At 39.7% G+C, this 18,263-nt stretch overlaps 1 protein-coding gene across 1 annotated transcript; it reads left to right on the top strand.

Annotated features, from left to right (window-relative positions):
- On the top strand, nt 1-16,840 carry ears2 (glutamyl-tRNA synthetase 2, mitochondrial). The gene is made up of 10 exons (XM_061880334.1): nt 1-387; nt 4,573-4,728; nt 4,792-4,981; nt 7,286-7,436; nt 8,293-8,614; nt 8,693-8,801; nt 10,514-10,670; nt 14,595-14,725; nt 14,802-14,937; nt 15,135-16,840. Exons 1-10 carry the CDS (start codon nt 210-212, stop codon nt 15,306-15,308), a joined length of 1,704 nt encoding a protein of 567 aa, XP_061736318.1. The 5' UTR covers nt 1-209; the 3' UTR covers nt 15,309-16,840.
- Nucleotides 16,841-18,263: the final 1,423 nt, after the last annotated feature.

Raw genomic sequence — 18,263 nt, 5'->3', positions numbered from 1 at the left:
GTTATCCAATGGCATGCTATTATTTCCTCGTGTATCCGGTGTCAAATAGTTTGACATGACAATAGATAAATGTTCTGTTTATAGTCGATGTAATGCTTTATTTGAATATTTTTTTAAAGAAAATGACGCGTAATATAAGCACATTAGTTAGGTAGCTGTTCGTCCAGCTAGGTTAAAAAACACACATCTAGCGTACTTGGTGGTTAATCATGTCAGGGTCGTGGCTCAGAAGCTGTCGGTGTTTTGTGGCCAACATGCCGGGTTATGTTGGTGCTGCTGCCGCTACAAGACGACGGATTACACGCCACCCGGACTCCGACTTCGTCAGACGCTGCTCCACCACGGCTGTGGGTGAGGTGCGGGTCAGGTTTGCCCCAAGCCCGACGGGTGAGGACGCTTATGTTCTTTTTAACTGAGGTGCACACAACAACGACATATGTAAGCACGCCTGGAATATTGCTGCTGTATATCAGGGGTCAGCAACCTTTTTGAAAGCAAGAGCTACTTCTTGGGTACTGATTAATGCGAAGGGCTACCAGTTTGATACACACTTAAATAAATAGCCAGAAATCGCCAATTTGCCCAATTTACCTTTAACTCTGTGATTATTAATAATTAATGATATTTATCTTTGTGGAAACACTGATCATCATAATGATTTCTCACAATAAATATGTATTTTTGATGAGGTGGCGACTTGTCCAGGGTGTACCCCGCCTTCCGCCCGATTGTAGCTGAGATAGGCGCCAGTGCCCCCCGCGACCCCGAAAGGGAATAAGCGGTAGAAAATGGATGGATGGATGTTTTAAATAGGCTTCACGGTGGAAGAGGGGTTAGTGCGTCTGCCTCACAATACGAAGTTCCTGCAGTCCTAGGTTCAAATCCAGGCTCGGGATCTTTCTGTGTGGAGTTTGCATGTTCTCCCCGTGAATGCGTGGGTTCCCTCCGGGTACTCCGGCTTCCTCCCACTTCCAAAGACATGCACCTGGGGATAGGTTGATTGGCAACACTAAATTGGCCCTAGTGTGTGAATGTGAGTGTGAATGTTGTCTGTCTATCTGTGTTGGCCCTGCGATGAGGTGGCGACTTGTCCGGGGTGTACCCCGCCTTCCGCCCGATTGTAGCTGAGATAGGCGCCAGCGCCCCCCGCAACCCCGAAAGGGAATAAGCGGTAGAAATGGATGGATGGATGTTTTAAATAGGTTAAAATCCAATCTGCACTTTCTTAGAATATATAACAAATTGGACCAAGCTATATTTCAATTAATCAATCAATGTTCATTTATATAGCCCTAAATCACTAGTGTCCCAAATGGCGGCACAAACCACAACACAAACCACTACGACATCCTCGGTAGGCCCACATAAGGGCAAGGAAAACTCACACCCAGTGGGACGTCGGTGACAATGAGGACTATGAGAACCTTGGAGAGGACCACATATGTGGGGAACCCCCCCTCCCCCCTCTAGGGGACCGAAAGCAATGGATGTCGAGCGTGTCTAACATGATACTGTGAAAAGTTCAGTCCATAGTGGCTCCAACACAGCCGCGAGAGTCCAGTCCAAAGCAGATCCAACACAGCAGCGAGAGTCCCGTCCACAGCGGAGCCAGCCGGAAACCATCCCAAGTGGAGGCGGATCAGCAGCGTAGAGATGTCCCCAGCCGATACACAGGCGAGCGGTCCATCCTGAGTCCTGACTCCAGACGAGTGGTCCATCCTGGGTCCCGACTCTGGACAGCCAGAACTTCATCCATGGACATCGGACCGGACCCCTTCCACAAGGGAGAGTGGGGCATAGGAGAAAAAGAAAAGAAACGGCAGATCAACTGGTCCAAAAAGGGAGTCTATTTGAAGGCTAGAGTATACAAATGAGTTTTAAGATGAGACTTAAATGTTTCTACTGAGGTGGCATCTCGAAATGTTACCGGGAGGGCATTCCAGAGTACTGGAGCCCGAAATGAAAACGCTCTACAGCCCGCAGACTTTTTTTGGGCTTTGGGAATCACTATTAAGCCGGAGTCCTTTGAATGCAGATTTCTTGCCGCGACATATGGTACAATACAATCGGCAAGATAGGATGGAGCTAGACCGTGTAGTATTTTATACGTAATTAGTAAAACCTTAAAGTCACATCTTAAGTGCACAGGAAGCCAGTGCAGGTGAGCCAGTACAGGTATATATGTATGTATATATGTATATAAAGGTATATACAGTACAGGTGTATATGTATGTATATATGTATATAAAGGTATATACAGTACAGGCGTAATGTGATCAAACTTTCTTGTTCTTGTCAAAAGTCTAGCAGCCGCATTTTGTACCAACTGTAATCTTTTAATGCTAGACATGGGGAGACCCGAAAATAATACGTTACAGTAATCGAGACGAGACGTAACAAACGCATGGATAATGATCTCAGCTTCTTTAGTGGACAAAATGGAGCGAATTTTAGCGATATTACGGAGATGAAAGAAGGCCGTTTTAGTAACGCTTTTAATGTGTGACTCAAAGGAGAGAGTTGGGTCGAAGATAATACCCAGATTCTTTACCAACAAAGACAAATCATTATTTCTTCTAGATTTTCCAGAATAAAATTTTTAAAAGAAATTCAAAAGACTTTGAATTAAGATTTAAATTTGATTCGACAGATTTTCTAGATTTGCCAGAATATTTTTTTTTTGAATTTCAATCATAATAAGTTTGAAGAAATATTTCACAAATATTGTTCGTCGAAAAAACAGAAGCTAAAATGAAGAATTAAATTAAAATGTATTTATTATTCTTTACAATAAAATAAAATAAAAATACTTGAATATTGATTTAAAGTGTCAGGAAAGAGGAGGAAGGAATTTAAAAGGTAAAAAGATATATGTGTTTTAAAATCCTAAAATCATTTTTAAGGTTGTATTTTTTTATCTAAAATTGTCTTTCTGAAAGTTACAAGAAGCAAAGTAAAAAAATTTATGAATTTATTTAAACAAGTGAAGACCAAGTCTTTAAAATATTTTCTTGGATTTTCAAATTCTATTTGAGTTTTGTCTCTCTTAGAATTAAAATGTCGAGCAGCTTGCTAGTAAATAAATAAAATTAAAAAAATAGAGGCAGCTCACTGGTAAGTGCTGCTATTTGAGCTATTTTTAGAACAGGCCTTCGGGCGACTCATCTGGTCCTTACGGGCGACCTGGTGCCCGCGGGCACCGCGTTGATGAACCCTGCTGTATATGTATTCCATCTCATGCATCCATTTTCTACCGCTTATTCCCTTTGGGGTGTCTGGTGCCTATCTCAGCTACAATCGGGCGGAAGGCGGTGTACCCTGGAAAAGTCGCCACCTCATCGCCGGGCCAACACAGATTGACAGACAACATTCACACTCACATTCACACACTAGAGCAGGGGTCGGCAACCCGCGGCTCTGGAGCCGCATTTGGCTCTTTAGCGCCGCCTTACTGGCTCTCTGGAGCTTTTTCAAAAATATATGAAACATTTTTTGTTTTAATTTGGTTCTGTAGGAGGACAAACATGACACAAACCTCCCTAATTGCTATAAAGCACACTATTTCTATTAAACATGCTTCACTGATTCGACTATTTGGGGAGCGCCGTTTTGTCCTACTAATTTTGGCGGTCCTTGAACTCACCCTAGTTTGTTTACATACATAACTTTCTCTGACTTTCTAAGACGTGATTTATGCCACTTCTTTTTCTGTCTCATTTTGTCCACCAAACTTATAACGTTCTGCATTAATACACAATGGTGAGTTTTGTTGATGTTATTGACTTATGTGGAGTGCTAATCAGACATATTTGGTCACTGCATGACTGTAAGCTAATCGATGCTAACATGCTATTTAGGCTATCTGTATCTGCATCATTAGGCCTCATTTGTAGCTATATTTCAGCTCATTTAGTTTCCTTTAAGTCCTCTTAATTCAATTTATATCTCATGACACACTATCTGTATGTAATATGGCTTTTAATTTTTTGCGGCTCCAGACAGATTTGTTTTTGTATTTTTGGTCCAATATGGCTCTTTCAACATTTTGGGTTGCCGACCCCTGCACTAGGGCCAATTTAGTGTTGCCAATCAACCTATCCCCAGGTACATGTCTTTAGAGGTTGGAGGAAGCCGGAGTACCTGGAGGAAACCCACGCAGTCACGGGGAGGACATGCAAACTCCACATATATAATAAAATGTAAATAATCAAATGTATATACTTGTTCTTATGCTTTCTGCTCGCTTCTGCTCGCTTCAAGTGGCGGAGGGTGCTGGAGCTTATCTCAGCTGCATTCGGACAGAAGGTGGTTTACACCCTGGACATATCAGGAAATTTCAAAGTCAAGACACTTCTGGGAAATTTGAACTACGTCCTAAACTTCTGTGCTCTTCAATTAGTCCCCAAATACCCCCCCCACCGATCAGAACGTAATGACACACATCTCAAGCAATGTGCAATAGAGATGAATAGGTCAGCGGCCCATTGTCATGTACCTTCTTCATGTAGGTGTCTCAGTGCCTTTGGCCATACAGTGTCTTGATTAAAGTGCTTTAATCTCACGCTGCTGCAGGTTTCTTGCACCTGGGTGGTCTCCGAACTGCACTCTACAATTACATCTTTGCCAAAAAGTACAAGGGCTCCTTCATCCTGCGCTTGGAGGACACTGATCAAAGCAGGCTGGTGCCAGGAGCTGCAGAGGCCATTGAGGAGATGCTAGAGTGGGCGGGTAAGCCACACCTGGTCCACACTCATCAAAAGTAATTCATTAATATGAAATCTGCCTCCACAGGTATACCTCCAGATGAGAGTCCAGGCCAAGGCGGGCCAGTGGGTCCCTATTTCCAGTCAAAGAGACTGGACCTTTACAAACAGACGGCGTCTCAGCTTGTTGAAAGTGGCCGTGCCTACTACTGTTTCTGCAGCTCCCAGAGACTGGAGCTGCTCAAAAAGGAATCTTTGAGGACAGGACAGACTCCAAGGTAACAGTTTTTCAATTTAGTTTCAGTCATAGTCTTCTGACGAAAGTGTTTTTTAGTTGTAGTTATAATTTTCGTCATCTAAATTGATTTGGTTTTAGCTATTTTTAGTCGACTTAATTATTCAACATTTTAGTGGACTAAAATTACAATAAATTTCTATGTATCCATTTTAGTGTGGCTGGAGCCTATATTTTGTCGACTAAAATATAAATATGAAGTTGCCCTGACACCACTTTTTTAGGGTTATTGCAGAGCATCTCAAAAATTAAATTAACAACGAGACCTGCACTTCATGAATATATCAATAAGTACATTTCACACTAACCTTACTTTGTGTTATTATTTTAGCTGAAATGATGCATTAAAAAAGTTGAATAACATGACTCCATATTGTGTATAACTACACTGAGTGTGTATGTATGTATGTATGTATGTATGTATGTATGTATGTATGTCTGCCATCGTTGTGTGTTAGCTTGAAAAATTACAAATCTGGGCTTTTGTGCAATTATTAGCTGAACAGTGTGCTGAGGATATCCAATAGCATTTACTGTATGTGTATCTTGGTTATTAAAATGCTGGGCAAGCTGGCCCATGGTGTACTACAAAAGTAGTAGTAGAGTGAACGGTCTTGCTCCTGCCCTACCATCTTGAATAGTATTGTATTTTCTGGACAATAAAGCACACAGGTTTATTAGCCACACCTACAAACTTTTAGGGGGAAAAATATTGTTCCATATATTAGCCGGATCGGACTATAAGCTATAGAAATATACGTTGTAAAATGAGTTATTTACACAGAAAGATTCTGTAAATGTTTATTTACACACCTTAATTGTTTCCAAATGGTGCCTGTAACACGTCAGGTCATCGTCATGAACCCACTAGCTGCGGTAGCTTCTTCTCCAATTGGCTAAACCGTACTTGCCAACCCTCCCTATTTTTCCGGGAGACTCCCGAATTTCAGTCCTCCTCCCGAAAATCTCCTGGGGCGGCATAGCTCGGTTGGTAGAGTGGCCGTGCCAGCAACTTGAGGGTTGCAAGTTCGATTCCCGCTTCCGCCATTCTAGTCACTGCCGTTGTGTCCTTGGGCAAGGCACTTTACCCACCTGCTCCCAGTGCCACCCACACTGGTTTAAATGTAACTTAGATATTGGGTTTCACTATGTAAAGCGCTTTGAGTCACTAGAGAAAAGTGCTATATAAAATATAATTCACTATTCTGCCGAATTTCTTCCGATTCCCACCCGGACAACTATATTGGGGGCGTGCCTTAAAAGCCCTGCATTTAGCGTCCTCTACAACCTGTCGTCACGTCTGCTTTTCCTCCATACAAACAGCGTGTTAGCCTAATTACATAATATATGCGTTTTTTTCAGACGCACACAAGTGAATGTAATGCATATTTGGTCAACAGCCATACAGGTCACACTTAGGGTGGCCGTATAAACAACTTTAACACTGTTACAAACATGCGCCACACTGTGAACCCACACCAAACAAGAATGACAAACACATTTCGGTCTAGAACAACATGGGACACAAACAACTATCAGAAATGTAGCCAATATTACAGATAATGTGTCATGAAACATAAAAAAATAAACTAAATACACAAATGACATAATTAAAGGAAAATAAATGAGCTAAAATATACTGTGCCTTCAAACAAGGCGTAATGATGCAATATGTACATACAGCTAGCCTAAGTAGCATGTTAGCATCGATTACCTTGCAGTCATGCACTGACCAAATATTCCTGATTAGCAATCCAACAAGTCAATAACATCAACAAAGCTCACCTTTGTGCATTCACGCACAGTATAAAATGTTTGGTGGACAAAGTGAGACAAAGGATTGGCATAAAACACGTCTTTCTGTGGCAGCGTCGGAGAAAGTTATACATGTAAACAAACTGTTGAATCACAGTCCACACAACGGTGAGTTCAAGGGCCGCGAAATTAGTAGGACAAAACCGCGCTCGCCAAATACTTTCATCAGTGAAGTATAAATACAAACATTTTAAACAGTGGACTTTCTAACAATTAAGGAGGTTTGTGTCGTGTTTGTCCTCCTACAGAAACCATATTACAACAAAAACATATTTTTCACCCCATTTTTCTCGATTTCCATACATTTTTCAAAAAGATCCCTGGAGCCACCAGGGCGCCGCTAAAGAACTGCATGTGGCTTTAGAGCCGCGGGTTGCTGACACCCGACTTTGACAAAAAATGTCTTAAATTAACACTGTTCCTTCCGTACACTCTAATTAAAACCTTCACCTCGTCTTCTTTTCCGTTTAAGGTATGACAACCGGTGTCGACACCTTCGATCTGAGCAGGTTCAGGAGAAGCTGGTGCAGGGTGCGCCTCACGTGATCAGGTTTCGACTCGAGGAGGGAGTGGAGGCCTTTCAGGATCTCATCTTTGGATGGAGCCGTCATGAGGTGGCTCAGGTAGCGCTAAGTGAGATTTAAATGCCTTCGATTTGTTTTAATTTGTGTGTAATTCCCCCCCAAAAATGGATTAACTCGCTGGAAAATAAAGACAATATAACATACATCCATAAACGTGGATGCATATGCATAAGTGTAATATATTTATCTGTACATTAATCTATTTATTTGTATCTGCAACTTATTGCTTTTTTGTCACGCACTACCATGAGCTAATGCAACAACATTTTGTTCTTATCTCTACTGTAAAGTTCAAATTTGAATGACAATAAAATGGAAGTCTAAAAAAGAAGTATATTCTAAATAATTGACTACACATTTCAATCTGGATTTTAGACTTTTAGAAAGGTCAGACATTCCTATCCATGTCAAATCCAAGTAAAAGAATCCTGTTGAATGTAATGCATAATACAAGAAAACAATGAAAAAAACAAGTAGTCAATATCAATATCATACAGAATTACTTAACTATATGGGTAATGATATAAGTACACATCTAACAGTTATATTAGTGTAAAAATAAGTTAATCTTTTTATGAAAAAAAAATGTAAGCTACCAACGGGAGGCAATTCTCTAATAATTATCACTAAACAGAGCTGCCAGTGTTGTGTACGTTCTATTCGTGCTGAGCAACTGTGACAGAAACCGCTTTCCTGCGTCACAATAACTCTGTCGTTGGTTCTGTGGCTGTCATTATCACATGTTTCCTTTCTGCCATCACCTGAACTAAAATGCAATAAGAAAAACACAAAACAAAACATGATGTCTTCTCATGCATGCGACTTGATTTGACCAGAACTTGCTCTCTTTGGTGCCCATATTTGTTGCCATCATTCCCCCTGTTCTCCCCACTAGGTGGAGGGCGACCCTGTGATGATGAAAGCCGACGGTTTTCCTACCTATCACCTTGCCAACATAGTGGACGACCACTACATGAGGGTCAGTCACGTCCTGCGGGGCTCCGAATGGCTCATCTCCACCTCCAAGCACATCCTCATGTACCGCGCTCTCGGATGGCAACCGCCCGTATTCGGACACCTGCCGCTCTTGACCAACAAGGACGGCAGCAAACTGTCCAAAAGACAGGGGGACATATTCATCCAGAAATTCCAGAGAGACGGTGTGCTGCCAGAGGCTCTGCTGGATATAACCACCAACTGCGGCTCGGGATTCAGCAGTGAGTGATCAGTGCGTACAGTATGCTTGTAATTCACTAAAAGCAGCGTCTGGTAACACTTTCCTGTCCTCGTGGTAGCCAATCGGATGGGACGGAAAATAGACGAGCTTATTTCAGAGTTTAACCCCTCAAAGATCACAACGCACTCTGCTCTTCTTGACCTGGACAAACTTCCTGAGTTCAACAAGTGAGTCCCTTTTTTTTGGTATTGTTATTGTTGCTTTTATCACTACTAATCTCGTTTTTGTCTTTGTTAACTGTAAACTGTGTTCCTTACTTCAAGGGCCGCCAAAAATGTTTCTCCGCTGTGTTTCGTATGGGCCGCAGCAGTACTCAGTTGCAATACACTTTTCCACCACTAGTGGCAGTAATGACAATATCAAACAAGCAGAAGACGTCTGGAGCTGAAGTCAGAGAGAAGTTTCTTCAGCGCAAAAATTATGATTAAAGTGTTGAAGCTGTATTTTCAATTGCATTTTAAATTTATTAACAGTTTATTAAAGAAACATATATATCATCATTGTTATGTATTAATTTAGTGACAATGTATTTATTTTAGCACTATGTAATTGTATATACATTTATTTTTCATCAGTTTTCTTTTGCAATATAGTTGATTCGTATTTATTTTTGTAATCAGCCTGACCTAAAACTTGAGAATAAGCTTTGTGAGTAAAACATACTTTCACATCATTTGACAAGGTTATAAACTGTCAGTCAGATATAGTTATTATATACGATTAAAACACTCAGTATTAATATTTCACTGGGTTCCCATGCCCCTCTGTAGTGGAGAAGTTGGGCCCCGATGTAAAAAAGGTCAAGAACCACTGACTCAAGCCACCAGAAAGACCTTTATTTGCTTATATAATTTAGTATTTTGTATTGTTTGTACAATACAATAGAAGGGAGTACATTTCAACAAACATTTTATTACAGTATATCTTCTCAAGGGACGATACTACAGAAATTAACTTTGAGTAAAGGTCGTTAACAGGGGGTCCGCAGAGATCACTGCAGGGGGTCGTTACGTTTTTGGTTGATTAGACTCAATTCTAATGTATTTTTTATATCTTCTTGCAATTTTTCCACACATTTAAATATATTTAGATACACGTTAAAATGTATCCAACACTTTCTAGTGTAGTTTAGAAAAGGCAGTGGCGTGGTCACCCTACTCACTGTACCTGGGTTTGAAATAAAAATTGTTATATTTCTATATTCATGTGAGTATTTAGGTTTAGCACTCTAGTTGCCAACTAGCAGAGTAAGATCCCAGCTAGTGATTAGCAGCATTATACTGTATTAGTTGCTCATCAACTACAAGGTACAATTAGGGGTAGTTCAATTGAAACCATCTCAATTATTTACAGCTTTATAAAGTAAGTAGGGGGTCTCTGCTATTTCTTTCCCTCAGTTTGGGGGTCCTGACCCCTACTTTAAAGTAGTCAGTGTAGAGTTTGTATAGAAATACAGTGTTACTCCCCTTCAGACTGGCTGTCTGACGTCAATGTTGTCAACATAACATGACATTATATACTGTAGTCAAACAGAGTTGCTGTGGTAGTTGTATGTCTTGACAACAATGAACTGGAGGTGTGTTTGGGTTAGTTGGAACACTGCCATGAGGACCAATTTACCAGGAAATTGGTCCCCATGGAAAAAACTTGTGTTGACTAATTTTCAGTGCATAGAAAATATATACTGGTGTACAAAGACTATTCCTAAAGTATATCCAAGGTTTATTTATATAGTTTTGTGCCCTGAGAAGGAGATATTTTGTAGCACAATGGTTGCTGAAATGTGAGGGGTGTCATTTATGTATACACCTTTAAGACTGCAGTTCTCTGCCATGATTGAGCATACTGCACGTAATATCTCAAATTGTCTCCCCCACAGAGTGCACCTGCAGCACCGTATCGAAAGTGAACAGCAGTGCAATTTTCTGATAAAGGAACTGCAGGCACGAATCCAGGCGGCTTATGCGGGCGAGGTGCAACAGGATGGAGACGTCCTGCGTGAGGATTACATTAGGAGGGTTCTGCACTTCCGTAAGGTAGATGGTGAAATGTAATTCAATTCAATGTATTTATTAAAAACAACCCCAGGTGACCAAAGTGCTGTACAGACTATGGATGTAACAATAAGAAAGTTTCATATCTCACTTATTGTGACCAGAATTATCACAGGTATAATTACTTTCACGGTATTGTTGAATGTGCTTAAAAAGTAGTTTTTAACCAAGTTTTATTAAAAACAAAAAATACACACAATATACTTTTTAACTATTAAATATTGTTCTTCTTAAAGGGGAACAGGGCTTAAAAAAATGTTGCTTATCTTTTAGAATCGTTAAGAGAGACAAGAACACATTTTTCTTTTTTTATGCATTGATTGCATTACAACTTGTAAATAAGCGCTGGCAAGAGTCAGTTAACAATGGAGGTAATTCCATCTATTCTGCCTTTTTAAAAACATTCAAATATCTCCATCAATGTTTGTATACATCAGGGGCGTCCAAACTCTAGTGTGCGTTTACATATTATAATAATATAATAGATATATAATTATTAATATAAGTGATTATTAAGAGTTACAGTAAGTTACTCCTACTTTGTTTACATCTGTGACGACCTCTTTGAAGTTTTGTAACCCGGAATGTCAAACAGCTAAAAGTCAAACATGTATAAGTGTGAAGAGTGTGCTTTGCCTTTTACTATCATACCTTGCAGTGCATTTAGATGGTTGTGTTTTTTTTATGGTGATGGGACTTTTTTTTAATTTCTCTAGAAAGTTCAGTGAGCAAGGTGGGTTATGTGTGACCATGTGTGTATTTTTTTTTCTGCACCATGACTAGGAAAGTTTGTTTGGATTGGGTCAAAAAGCAAAAGCTGTGCTTGTAAAGACAATAAAGTACACATCATGGTCACTGAGCTAAGTTTCTCACGTTGTCCACAAAATGGTCACAATTTTCCACCTGTCAGACCCCTGGGTATTTAAATTTTAACCTTATGACATCGTCTCGCGGGCCTGTGTTGGGACATCCCTGATGTACATGCTGTATATATGTAATGTAGTAACAAGCACATTCATAATAACATGTAATATTTATGTATTTTGGTAATTTTAAGCCTTACGGCAGCACATTGACTTCACAGGCACATCGCTATTTCCTTTCAACAATAACTAACACTAGTCACAGCAAGCTTCATAAGAGCCAACAACTACTACTTTTGGGCAAATGATGATCCAGAACCTTATATTTTTAGCCTAAATATACAGAGAATGACCTACAAGGTTTAGACGCTAACTTCATGTAGCAGCTTTGCTAAGTGCTAAACAAGAAATACAAACTGCAAACATAACAAAACTATCACTTACTGTACACTGTCTGCTCTCACTGGGATGCTGACTGATTGGATGTTTATATGTTTCCGTTTAGATGAAGAATTTGTCATAATCCTAATGCAGAAAAAAAAGTTGACTAATTTCTCGGTTTATGGCAACAACCTTCTACTATACAAGTGAGGGACATTATTTATTAACGGAATTTACTATCACCAACTAAGAGGTGATGCAGTAGTTCAGTCTGTCAATAGCTGCATTAACTAGTTACCTCTGTGATCATGGCGCCGCTAAAAGTAGTTCCTTAGCATTTGTGCAATAACAACATCGCTGATACTTGGTTAAGATGCATTTGATGACATTTAAATGAAGTATTGTTGGTGCTTTTTGGATGCTTTTTAGAGGGCTTAATGGGCGCAATAGAGTACTCCCATTTGTTGCATTTTTAGCCACCTCGTACTTGCCGCATATTACAAAATAGAATGCATAGCAAAAAAAAAAATTGTATTCTTGTCTTACATAGATATTGTGGATAATAAGCAGCATTAAAATAAGTACAGTTCTCCTACAAGAGCTATATTTTTTTAGTCTTAGAATACGTTTATCTTTTTCCTTTATTATTTGTAAAGGTTTCAGAATGTTTTGTATTTATAAAGAGAAAACTACAGTTCACTTCGTATAAAAAAAACACCTCTGTCTTAAGAGAGAGCACAGCTTGTAAGTTTAATGCTCACATCTGAATATCTTAGTTGCTCAGACAGCTATGTGTTTGTGCAAGTGTAGATTGGGGTAGGTCGTTTAAAAAGGAAATACATTAAAGGCCTACTGAAAGCCACTACTCCCGACCACGCAGTCGGATAGTTTATATATCGATGATGAAATATTAACATTGCAACACAATACGGCCGGTTTAGTTTACTAAATTGCAATTTTAAATTTCCCGCGAAGTATCCTGTTGAAAATGTCGCGGAATGATGACGCATATGATGACGTGTGCGCGTGACGTCACCGGTTGTAGCGGACATGTTCTTCCAACCCGATGCAAGCTATAAGTAGTCTGCTTTAATCGCATAATTACACAGTATTCTGGACATCTGTGTTGCTGAATCTTTTGCAATTTATTCAATTAATAATGAAGAAGTCAAAGAAGAAAGATGTAGGTGGGAAGCGGTGTATTGCAGCTGCCTATAGCAACACAAACACAGCCGGTGTTTCCTTGTTTACATTCCCGAAGGTGAAGCTTTACTGTGGAACAGAGCGGTCAAGTGAACATGATTCCCGACCACATGTCAACCGGAAGGTTTCGGTAAGAAAATTGTGGTAATTAGTCGGCTCTTATCGTAAACATGAGCGGAGCTTGCGGACTCTCTTACCTCCTCCCACCGGAGACACTGGCGGTCACCACACCCGTGGCCACACCTTTCCGACTTTCAGGTACCATATAATCTCACTAAAACACTAGTAATACAATAAGCAGATAAGGGATTTTCCAGAATTATCCTAGTAAATGTGTCTAATAACATCTGAATCGCTCCCACTGCCCTCGCCTGTTTATTTTTTTGTTTTTTTTCTAGTCCTTCACTCTCACTATCCTCATCCACGAATCTTTCATCTTCGCTCAAATTAATGGGAAAATCGTCGCTTTCTCGGTCCGAACCGCTCTTGCTGCTGGTGGCCATGATTATAAACAATGTAAGGATGTGAGGAGCTCCACAACCCGTGACGTCACGCGCACATTGTCTATTACTTCCGGTACAGGCAAGGCTTTTTTTTATTTGCGACCAAAAGTTGCGAACTTTATGTCAATGTTCTCTACTAAATACTTTCAGCAAAAATATGGCAATATCGCGAAATGATCAAGTATGACACATAGAATGGACCTGCTATCCCCGTTTAAATAAGAAAATCTAATTTCAGTAGGCCTTTAATTTCTCATGCATTTATGTTAGTATTTATGCCATCTCAAGACCTCAAGGTTCTGTGCGGGAAAGTAAAAGGCTGCAGCAGCTCAGTCAGACAGGACGGTTCTACTCGCTGTAAGCACTTAAAATCGGTAATTACAATTTTTAATTGAACCGGGAGCCAGTAAAGGCAGGCCAGTATGGGCGTAAAGTGCTCGTGTTGCTTAGTTTTTGTTAAAAAAAAACATGCTGCAGTTGCCTGAGAGAGCTCTGGCCCAGCCTTACATACACAACCTTAAAGTAATTCAGATGTGACATAACAAATGGATACATCTTTCAAAATCAGCCTGCAGAAGACACTCTTTAATTTTTGCAAGGAGTCATAGCTGAAAAAAACAAAATTTAACGACAGAAGCAAACTGTGAAGGTAAAGCAAGCCGTCAAAAAATGACCCCAAGGCTCCTTGCATCAGGGTGGCACTAAAAAGTTGGAGGACCAATAGCACTATAATGTCCGTGCAGAGTTTGTTTGACCCAATACCACAATTTCTCTTTTTGTTGTTGCTGATTTTTTAAATCACATGGATTCTTGATGCTGAACTAGCAACAGTCATTACATTTTACAGAAGTGGTTAAATAAGAGAACATGTCTCAAGCGTGTTGTTTTTAAACCGCAGGTAGATACTGTGTGGATGCTTTAATATTGAATCAAAACTATTTTCCACCACTCTTCAGGGTCACATATCCTCACTCAGGGAGCTTGTGAGTCCTGCCTACTCTTACCTGTGGGTGCGCCCTTCCTTCTCCAGCCAACAGGTGGCAGAGCTGTCTACGGAGTCCCAACACATTGCCTCGCTGGCTCTGAGGTATTCCACTTTAATAAATACATTTTGCAAAAACACCTGAAAAGGAACATAGCTGTATTATGTATTCGCACTGTAGATTAATCAAAGAACATGGAGATGCGCCAACAGTGGATGAGCTCAGCAGAGATTTGAAGACGCTGGCCAAGCAAACCAAATCCACCAAGTACAGAGAAGTGATGAAGCTCATTCGGCTAACTCTCAGCGGCTTGCAGGTCAATGACAGCACTTGTTTACATGACAGTTTGGTTTCCTGGCATAACTCAAATAGCATGTTTAATGATAACAATAATATAACTCACATGCTGACTCTGCCACCAAATTGGCAATGTGTAATATAGAAAGAGGAAATGCGGAGTTTTTTTATCCTGTACGTTTTCTTCCACTCATCCTTTGCTCTTCTGGCTTCCAGCAAGGGCCCAGTGTTGCAGAAATGATGGTGGAATTGGGGCCCGCAGAAACCAGCCATCGATTCCAGAAGCTTCTGTCGCTCTCTGAGACCAGTTCAGAAATGCCATCTTTCTCGATGATCTTGAAAGGCTCCCAAAAAAACAGTACAACTCCTGGAATGACAGACGTCTCATAGATCCTTCCTATAGACACTAAGCAGTACGAGTAAAACCAACCAAAAAATTCCAACCAATGGTGAATAATGTCAGTATGTACAAATCCATCCTTCCTTTTTCTACCGCTTGTCCTGTTCGGGGTCGCGGGGGTGCTGGAGCCTATTACGGCTGCACTCGGGCGGAAGGCGGGTTACACTCTGGACAAGATGCCACCTCATTGCAGGGCCAACACAGATAGACCGACAACATTCACACACTAGGGCCAATTTAGTGTTGCAACCTAGCCCCAGGTGCATGTCTTCGTAGGTGGGAGGAAGCCGGAGTACCCTGTTGCAACCCACGCAGTCACGTGGAGAACATAATTTGCCGTCCCCAAATTATGGCGTAGTGGGTAGAGCGGCCGTGCCAGAAACCTGAGGGTTGCGGGTTTGCTTCCCACCTATTGACATCCAAATCGCTGCCGTTGTGTCCTTAGGCAGGACACTTCACCCTTTGCCCCCGGTGCCGCTCAAACTGGTGAATAAATGATGAATGAATGATTGGTGGTGGTCGGGGGGGCCGTAGGCGCAAACTGGCAGCCACGCTTCCGTCAGTCTACCCCAGGGCAGCTGTGGCTACAAATGTAGCTTACCACCACCAGGTGTGAATGAATGATGGGTTCCCACTTCTCTGTGAGCGCTTTGAGTATCTAACAATAGAAAAGCGCGATATAAATCTAATCCATTATTATTATTATCATACAAACTCCACACAGAAAGATCCCGAGCCCAGGATCGAACCCAGGACCTTCGTATTGTGAGGCACACACACTAACCCCAGTCCCCCGGTGCTGCCAGTATGTATAAATATAGCACACAACTACAATGTGCAATTAAATTGTATATATTGTCTAATTTACCAATCATTAATTGATCAATAATGGTATAAACATGCTAGCAGATTTGAATATTTCCAGTAAAATGTTGGCTGTCTTAGACTTTAAACCGTGGCGTGCATGCTGTGTTTATTGTAAAGTTTCCCAACAGAGACGTTGATGCGCTAATGCTTTCTAGAAGGTTTATTGACTAACCATAACAAGTCATAATCCAAGGCATAAACAGCACCAAATAAGCAATTACGATATAACACATATTTTTTGGGTTATTTTTATTCTCTAAAGCAGTTCAATAGAAAACAAGTATTTATTGAAAACAAATATAATTTATTGGTGTGTGAAAAAGGATATTTTATGCTAATGTATCAAATATTGTTAGTCACAAAATGATGTGTTGTTTTAAAAAGACTCAACTATAAGAGATACAAATCACATATCAGATTGCCTTTGCAATATTAAGGGGATAACAATTTCATTGTTATAACAAGTTAACAATTATTAACAGTGAGCTTGGAAACACTCATATGGCAATGACAACATTCTGTGGAATCATTTAGTTGTCCAACTATTTGCAAGAAACAACCCTCTGTGTTTTTGTGTCCATGTGACTAATGGAGCATTTTGAAAACATGAAAATAAAACCCCTGACTTTGATTGTCAGAAGTTGGCATCCCTCCATTAGTTGCTGTGATCATTTCACCAAGTACTCTTGGTGCAGGTCTGCTGAAGTTAACAAGCAAAAAGAAAAGCTGTCATAAAAACCGTAAATTTTAAACTGAAGTGTGTTGCATGCTGCTGTTGTACACTATAGCCCAGGGGTCACCAACGAGGGGCCCGCGGGCACCAGGTCGCCCGCAAGGACCAGATGAGTCGCCCGCTGGCCTGTTCTAAAAATAGCTCAAATAGCAGCACTTACCAGTGAGCTGCCTCTATTTTTTAAATTTGATTTATTTACTAGCAAGCTGGTCTCGCTTTGCTTGACATTTTTAATTCTAAGAGAAACAAAACTCAAATAGAATTTGAAAATCCAAGAAAATATTTTTAAGATTTGGTCTTTACTTGTTTAAATAAATTCTTTTATTTTTTTACTTTGCTTCGTATAACTTTCAGAAAGACAATTTTAGAGAAAAAATACAACCTTAAAAATTATTTTAGGATTTTTAAACACATATACCTTTTACCTTTTAAATTCCTTCCTCTTCTTTCCTGACAATTTAAATCAATGTTCAAGCAAATTTATTTTTTTTATTGTAAATAATAATAATACATTTTAATTTAATTCTTCAATTTAGCTTCTGTTTTTTCGACAAAGAATATTTGTGAAATATTTCTTCAAACTTATGATTAAAATTTTAAAAAATTGTTCTGGCAAATCTAGAAAATCTTTAGAATCAAATTTAAATCTTATTTCAAATTATTTTGAATTAGTTTTAACATTTTGTTCTGGGAAATCTAGAAGAAATAATGATTTGTCTCTGTTAGAAATATAGCTTGGTCCAACTTGTTACATATTCTAACAAAATGCCAATTGGATTTTAACCCATCTAAAACATGTAATCAAAATTCTAAAATGAATCTTAATCAGGAAAAAGTACTAATGATGTTCCATAAATTCTTTTTTTTATTTTTTTTTCAAAGAGATTCAAATTAACTTTTTTTTCTCTTCTTTTTTTCGGTTTAATTTTGAATTTTAAAGAGTCGAAATTGAAGATAAACTATGTTTCAAAATTGTATTTATTTTTTTCCTGTTTTCTCCTCTTTTAAACCGTTCAATTAAGTGTTTTTTTCATCTTTATTCTCTGCAAAAAAAACCTTCCGTAAAAGCAAAAATAATGTACAACGGAATGACAGACAGAAATACCCATTTTAGGTTGATCCTGCCAGTAGGTCTAGGTTGATCCTGCCAGTAGCATATGCTTGTCTCAAAGATTAAGCCATGCAAGTGCAAGTGCAAACGAGTTTGACAGGTATATATATATATATATATATATATATATATAGATTTATTATTTATTATTTAGCTTGGTCCGCATTGCCGGCAGTAAGTCGAACACATTTCCAGTGAGGGTTGGACTCCGCCAAGGGTGTCCTTTGTCACCGA

This window comes from Nerophis ophidion, linkage group LG20 (assembly GCF_033978795.1).
Source record: "Nerophis ophidion isolate RoL-2023_Sa linkage group LG20, RoL_Noph_v1.0, whole genome shotgun sequence".
Lineage (NCBI taxonomy): Eukaryota > Metazoa > Chordata > Actinopteri > Syngnathiformes > Syngnathidae > Nerophis > Nerophis ophidion.
This window is presented reverse-complemented; position numbering and strand designations above follow the sequence as displayed.